This window comes from Pinus tabuliformis, chromosome 1_2 (assembly GCF_031772625.1).
Source record: "Pinus tabuliformis cultivar Carrire ecotype Pingquan chromosome 1_2, CPIR1, whole genome shotgun sequence".
Classification (NCBI taxonomy): domain Eukaryota; kingdom Viridiplantae; phylum Streptophyta; class Pinopsida; order Pinales; family Pinaceae; genus Pinus; species Pinus tabuliformis.
In genome coordinates, this window is record NC_142298.1 from 1,009,795,648 (window position 1) to 1,009,803,186 (window position 7,539).

General features: G+C 35.1%; 1 protein-coding gene across 8 annotated transcripts; it reads left to right on the forward strand.

The window, feature by feature from the left end:
* The first annotated feature begins 2,042 nt into the window (after nucleotides 1-2,042).
* LOC149209520 (ubiquinol oxidase 3, mitochondrial-like) lies at nucleotides 2,043-5,835 on the forward strand. Of its 8 annotated transcripts, none has more exons than XM_089396388.1 (5): nucleotides 2,043-2,841; nucleotides 3,025-3,073; nucleotides 3,231-4,527; nucleotides 5,090-5,169; nucleotides 5,320-5,821. In XM_089396388.1, the coding sequence occupies exons 3-5, from the start codon at nucleotides 4,375-4,377 to the stop codon at nucleotides 5,354-5,356; spliced, it is 270 nt and encodes an 89-aa protein (XP_089252514.1). In that variant the 5' UTR covers nucleotides 2,043-2,841; nucleotides 3,025-3,073; nucleotides 3,231-4,374; the 3' UTR covers nucleotides 5,357-5,821. The 8 variants fall into 8 exon arrangements, 7 of the variants coding, with proteins under 7 accessions (XP_089252514.1, XP_089252513.1, XP_089252510.1 ...); XM_089396387.1 differs by having other exon boundaries at nucleotides 2,044-2,661; nucleotides 2,759-2,841; nucleotides 3,025-4,527; XM_089396384.1 differs by having other exon boundaries at nucleotides 2,044-3,073.
* The last annotated feature ends 1,704 nt before the right edge of the window (nucleotides 5,836-7,539 follow it).

The following is a 7,539-nucleotide window of genomic DNA, read 5'->3' on the forward strand; positions in this document are numbered from 1 at the left end:
TACAGGACTTAACCCAAAAATATCAACCTAGAGATAGTTTGAGAAACAAAAGCTACACTATCCCTTTCCCAAATAGATGTGAGTACTAGATGCCTTCAAACATCAATTACAACAAAAAATGAGGATACAATCTTAATAAATATTAATCATCATTAATTAAAAATTAAAATACAATATTTAAAAGATCCAAATCATTCTTAAAAATATTTATGTTATGTAATTCATTATTTATATATTAAAAGTATTAAAAATAACATGAAATGCAATCTTTCAAAATTTATCCTTATAATGGATATATTTTATTTATTTTAGATTCATCCTTATAATGGATATATTTTATTTATTTTAGATTCATCCTTATAATGGATATATTTTATTTATTTTAGATTCATTTTGTTTTTATAATGAATATATTTTTTTTTATTTAGATCATTTTAATATAATTTTCATTTCTTGGTGTGTATATATATAAAATTGGTCCTGAAGTATGCCCTAAAACTGAGCTCATCTTCTTAGGACATAAGGAAACATGTTAACGATCCAAGACCTAGAGGCATTTGGTATGAGTGAAAGCCTGCCCCCTTATGGATCACCAGAGGGCCATTCCAGGTGGTGTGGTTTTCCTTGAATAACAATGATGAGTCAGAGATGACTATCCTCACAATTGGTTTGACAAGTGAGTTATGATGGAGTTCTTCGATATATATATATATATATATATATATATATATATATATATATATATATATCTATATATATATATATATATAATCTACACTTTATTTATTATTATATTTTTTATTTTGAAATATTGGATTTATTATATTTTTAATTTTATGATGATGATGGTTAACGTCTACAAAGACCAATATGGTCTATCACACCTTAAGAAAGTGATTAAATGAGGCTCTTTAATAGTTGATTTCTATGATAAAAATTAAGAGAGAGAAGTGTTCCAAGATCACTATAGTTTTGTTGACTTAGCAAGTCAAGAAGGTTAGTAGTGTGGAAAATATTTTGGAAAGGAGAGCGGATGTGAGTAAGGGCCAGCCAATCCAAGAGAAAGTGTTTTTCATCTTCAACTCTCTTAGTATCACAAAGGGGTATATTCTTTCATCCCAAGGTGTTTTGGTAATAGACCAACACTTGGTTTCACTCTGAATCTCATGAGAATTAGTTCTTATCTTTGCAATGTTTATTTTCTTGTTAGAATTGGTCAAGACAAAAAGATAATTTTGGTTATCAAGACTGGGGTTGATCACCCCCTTATAATATTTTAGCTTCCCTTTTCCCTCTAACTACTTATCCTCCCACAACTTATCTTTGAATTTGGAAATAATAGTGTTTTTAATATTATCCTTATTCTCCAAGATGATCTCCTCCTTTTTCCCCCAATGATCAAGCCAAGACTGGGCGTCCTTATATTAGCCTCGCTTGAGTCAGAGGTGGGGGTTTTGACTAGAGTTAAAAGCAATCTTGGGGAGCCTCTTGGCTTCCATGTTGTACAACTTATTCTTAAACATCAAATATGTAAAATAGCCATGCTTTCAATGGAGGAGATGCTAGCTTCAATCAAGAGAATAAGGTAGGGAGTATTTCCTTTAATCTTGAGGTTGTAAGTTATAAATTGCTTTTGGATCATCTCAATATTCCTCCACTATTCTCTAGATACTCTACAACCCAAAACCTCACATCCATATAAAATAACAGGGGTGACGAGAGTCTATCATTTTCTCAATGCTATAATTCTAATTAAATTGATGATAAATATCAATACCTAAATATTATATTAGAGTTATTTGTTATACTTTAGTTTTATAAATTAATTATAATAGAACTAAATTAATTATAACATATTATAATCAATTTTAGTGAATATTACTCATCATCAATTTAATAATAAAGTTCTAAATGATACTAGGATTAAATAATTAATTTATAAAATATAATTAAATTAAATAATTAATATTTTCACGTCTTAAGACGTTCCTCTTTGAACTTTACGTGTCTTACTATAATCCGTCTTATTTGATGTTAGATGATTAAAATGTTTACCACCATTAGATTAAAATTCTTGTTATAACTGAAACTATATCTATCTTACAACTTCGGTTTTCTGAAACACTATTATACCATCCATCTCTGCTCTAAGATGGCACATGGGAGTGGCGAGGACTTGTGTCGTGTCGTGCAAGATCTTGGTTAAATTTGTTGGCCCTATGTAGGGCTCCATGGAGCGTATTCCTTTTCTCTTGCAGGTGAAACTCACATAGTCTTGAAGGAATATTTTCATCCTATGCCTGCGACCCTCGGTCGGTGTATTTGGAGCCTTAAGGATGTCGAATAAGTTGAGGTCTGGTTTTGAGCAATTTGGTTACTCTGGTAAGTTCATTGTTTTCTACGTCCTCTTCTGGGTTTTTAACGGATTACTCTAGATTTTCCTCGATTAATCTGACCTGGAATGCTCTAGAATGGTTCTCGTTTTTGCTCAGTTCAAAAGCTCGAGCAGGTCTAGTGCCCAGAGCCTCAACACCGGTGGGCATCTTAACCTTGCTTGGAGTCAACCCTCTATCATTGTTCTTAATCCGAGCATGAGTATCAACTTGGGGTTTTGTACATAGGTTTTCTTTCATCCGAGGTTTCATTCTACACAAGTTACAGGTGATGTTCACAGTCCTCTCTGTCGGACAGTTTCTTTATATATTTTCCTGATGCGTCCTCAATACCCTGCTTACATTTCTTTGTTAATGGTGTACAGGTATGCATGCAGGAAGGTTATCTGGGTTATTTTAGGCTTCCTCCCACTACCCAGCTAATACATATGCTCTTTTGATATGCCAGGTGTGGTTATTTCTCTGTGGTCTCCGATTGAGAAGGAAATTCCCCAGATTCACCATCTCCTGTTATTTGAGGAAAAACCCCAACAGGTTTGAGAGGAAAACCTTTGTTACTTGTGCATGGAGTCAACCCTCCCACATTTTTCTTAATCCGAACATGAGTACCAACTTGGGGTTTTGTACACAGGTTTTCTTTCGTCTGGGGTTTCATTTTGCACACAGGTTATTTATTACAGGTGAGGTTCACATTCTTCTCTGTTGGAGAGTCACTTTATATATTTTCTTGATGCGTCCTCAATACCCCGCTTACATTTCTCTGTTAATGGTGTAACAATCCTTCTCTGCCTTAGGGAATCAAATTTAAAGGGCAGGCCGAATTCGTCTTTTTGACAGATCATGGGAAGAGATCCTATTGTTTATTATGGTTTAGATGATGGGCTGGATGCATTGAATATGAACATTAGAAAGCATACAAACACTGATTCAATTTACACCTTGAAATTTGGAATTGCAAACTCCAGGTTGCATACCTTGCAATTTGTATAAACTCATATAGATTTTGCAACTTTTCAGTTTAGCAGCCTCGAAGTGCGAAGGTTCATCTCTACACCATCAAGGTGAATTATCAAACCAGGTTTATATGGGTTTGAGCTTGCGTACGGTTTCTCTAACCAGTGCATGTTGGAGAAAGGGACTTAATAGAGTAAAAAAATTGAAGGGCTAAATTCATTGTGAGGGCCGAATAGTTTCCCTAAAGAGGACCGAATTGCAAGTGAGGCCGATTTCTTCCACAGGGGCTGAAATTGTCTCTCTAAAGGGAGCCAAATTACCAATTGTTCAGGAGGGCCGAGTACACAAATTGTTCAGGGCCGAGATGCCAATTTTCTGAAAAGGCCAAGTACCTTTTGTGGGCCAAAATTTTCTCAATATCCTTGGGCCGAGTTATGAAGTGGGAGCCGAAATTCTTCAACGGGCCAAGTTTCTTTGCAGTACGCGGAGTTTCCATTTCTAGGGGTGTTGGGTGAAGGCCAAAATTCTCCATTTTTGCAGAGGGCTGAGTTCTTGTTCTAGAGGACCGACTTTAATTTCTAGATTTGCCAAGAAAAGTTGAATGGCTTATTTGTGGAGTTGAACCAATTCCAGAAGGCCGACTTGGTGGGAAAATTTCCTAGGGGGACGAGCTACTCAGTGCATGGAGGCCGTGTTCACTTCCAAGAGGACCAAATTTTGTGGAGCATCTTCAGAAATTTAATTCCCAGATTTCCTCATTTTGTAAAAGACATTTTCCATCTATTTGAATGAAAATACTATTGTGGGGATGGAATTTTCTTAGCACAATTTATAGGTTGTAAGCTTGGATTCCAGTTTGTCCACTATATGTTTGTAAAAATGTCTGAATGTGTTTCACTGAAGCAATTCTTGAGTTTGTGACAGAATTAACATGCAAACTGTTTGTTAAAAGTCTGCTACAGGAATTGATTGAATTTTGAAGAAAATTTGTGCAATTTTTAGTGATGGTTCATTACCTGTGTATCACATGATTTTCATGGTAGTAAAGCATCCCTGGGAAAAATACACTCCAGACTTGAGCATTGACTTGAAGAAGCATCACGTTTCAACGAAATTTCTTGACAAGTTTGCTTTCTGGACTGTGAAGTCACTTAGATTTCCAACGGATGTGTTCTTTGAGGTGAGAATCTAAATTTATTTGATTCCCTAGTTAAAAATTTTCCTTTAATTCCAACTCACTACACATTGAGCCACTTTCTGGAGGTTGAACGATTTCCAACGGATGTGTTCTTTCAGGTGAGAATCTAAATTTATTTGATTCCCTAGTTAAAAATTTTCCTTTAATTTCAACTCACTACACATTGAGTGACTTTCTGGAGGTTGAACAAAGTTTGTAAAGCATCAGTGTAAGCAAGGTTTAGGTGTCTCTCTCTGAAACGCTTTTACATTAGTGTTTTTTTGTGGTTGCCAATTTGGCTAGTAATATGTTTCGAAAAGTTTCTGTTAGTTTCATTTAAGGTTCAGGGCTCAAGCTAACCCTTATCCAATCTTTCTATTTCTTTCATGAGGGCATATCTTGGCATTCTGTTTCTGTTTCATTTAGACTCTAATTGCCTCAACAATGTGATTTCAATGAAGCATTTTTATTCGGTCTTTTCACTCTATTTCAGTTTAAATTCATTCACCGCCTATTTTTTTGTTATGAGCTAATCATTTGTTGTGTCATGTTTATGATTTTGTAGGACATTCATTACCAAGGAAAAGAACTGAGGGAAGCTGCAGCTCTAATTGGTTACCATTCCAGTTTGTCCACTATATGTTTGTAAAAATGTCTGAATTTGTTTCGTTGAAGCAATTCTTGAGTTTTTGACAAAATTAGCATGCAAACTATTTATTAAAAGTCTGCTACAGGAATTAATTGAATTTTGAAGAGAATTTGTGCAATTTTTATATCACATGTTTTTCATGGTAGTAAAGCAGCCCTGGGAAACATACACTCCAGACTTTAGCCTTGACTTGAAGAAGAATCACGTTCCAACGACATTTCTTGACAAGTTTAACAATGTGATTTCAGTGAAGAATTTTTATTCGGTCTTTTCACTCTCTTTCATTTTAACTTCATTCACCGTCTAATTTTTTGTTATGAGCTAATCATTTGCTGTGTCATGTTTATGATTTTGCAGGACATTCATTACCAAGGAAAAGAACTGAGGTAAGCTGCAACTCCAATTGGTTACCATTAAACTCAGGGATCTATATTTTTGCATGAAAATGTGATTTTCTGTTAAGTTGCAGTGGAACTGTTCAACCCATGTCTATATACATATGGTATTTACTATTAGCGTATGTATTAGAATTTGGTACCATAGAATATATGGATATCATAGGACATGTTTGAAATTGGAGGGATAATGGACCATTTTTTCCCTTATTTTTACAGTGGAGTTTTTTAACTGTGAAATGTAGACCCTATCATTCCATTTCCATTAAAATTAGAAACGTGTTATACATATTTTAAAAAATCTTGTGATGTACTGCTTTATGTTTAAGTATATATAGATGTCTGAAGAATACAGAGCTTTGGCTTATTGCACATATTAGAAAAATTTTCAAGTTAATCTTCTAGACAAGATCAACTTTCTTCCATTACAGGGTTCATGTAGCCCAAATGTATAAAACACATATTCACACATATTCTCAGTGTAATTTCCTTGAGTGTAACTCGATTCTAGATTTTAGAATATTCCATGTAACTCAGATTTCCAGAATATTTTAGAATCTATCTGCAATGCATAACTTAAGGAAGGAGCCTCTGGACTTTTATTCCATTCTGTGTAACTCATATTTCCAGAATATTTTAGAATCTATTTGGAACACCTAAATTAAGGAGTACAATTGTGTGTCGAATCATAATATTCTTTAACTGTATGTTGAATCATGATGTTCTTTCTCCTTTGATTAGGAAGTAACAGAGTAAAAAATTGAACATCGAATAGCTTTGTAGGATTGAATATCTATAATTGATACCTTGCAATTTGTATAAACTCATATAGATTCTGCAACTTTTCAGTTTAGCAACATCGAAGTGCAAAGGTTCATCTCTGAACCATCAAGGTGAATTATCAAACTAGGTTTAGATGGGTCTGTGTGTCGAATCATAATATTCTTTAACTCTGTGTCGAATCATGATGTTCTTTCTCCTTTGATTAGGAAGTAACAGAGTAAAAAAATTGAACATCGATTAGCTTTGTAGGATTGCATATCTATAATTGATACCTTGCAATTTGTATAAACTCATATAGAATAACATTGTAGGATTACATATCTATAATTGATACCTTGCAATTTGTATAAACTGATATAGATTCTACAACTTTTCAGTTTAGCAGCCTTGAAGTGCGAACGTTCATCTCTACACCATCAAGGTGAATTATTAAACCAGGTTTAGATGGGTCTGAGATTGTGTACGGTTTCTCTAACCAGTGCATGTTGGAGAAAGGGACTTAAATTCTAATTCACATTTTAAAACGACCACATCTCTGCCAAATGAAAAAATTATGAAGTAATATGGACTTTACAAAGAAGATACAAATTTCATTGATCCCTAGACATGGAGATTAGCTAGCATACCTTTCCATTCAGGGAATTTGCACATGTATCATTGTGATACTCAAGCAGCCCAATTTCAAGTAATCAACTAATTCTTGGCAATGTGGTATTAAGGGATTCTCATAGCTTCAATGGCAGAACCATCAGTGCCAGTTTTGCAACAGAAGAAAAGGGGGATATTGCTTTCAAGAGGAAAAAGGATCACTATGCTCTTTTGGGTGTCTCTTGTCATGCCTCCTGCAATGATATCAGGGTTGCATATAGAATACTGGCATTGTTGGCTTATTGGGGCTTGACCCAGGTTCAGAGGTGATTTAGCAAAACAATCCCGATACTATTGGCCCTTTCGGCAACAGTCCGTGGAGTGCGGACTGAGGTCTCACCAGAAGTAGTATGGGAGGGTGCTAGAACTAGGTTTCCACACCCTGGAGATGCCTGATGAGTTCAAGTGGTCTGCGGTTAGACCTTGTGCACACGTCGCTACGTGCACTGTCCTATACCTCGCAGCCAAAACTGCTACCTTCGCGCAGCCCTACTCGGGGGTCGAGTGCTGTTGGTACCCAAGTTCTTACTAGTATTCTAC

What these genes read in the sequence shown, in the direction of transcription:
- LOC149209520 (XM_089396388.1), top strand. Translation starts at nt 4,375, where the DNA reads ATGATTTTCATGGTAGTAAAGCATCCCTGGGAAAAATACACTCCAGAC. An exon ending in CAACGGATGTGTTCTTTGAG is followed by an intron (nt 4,528 to 5,089) that starts GTGAGAATCTAA and finishes ATGATTTTGTAG; the next exon opens with GACATTCATTACCAAGGAAA. An exon ending in AGTTTGTCCACTATATGTTT is followed by an intron (nt 5,170 to 5,319) that starts GTAAAAATGTCT and finishes TTTTCATGGTAG; the next exon opens with TAAAGCAGCCCTGGGAAACA.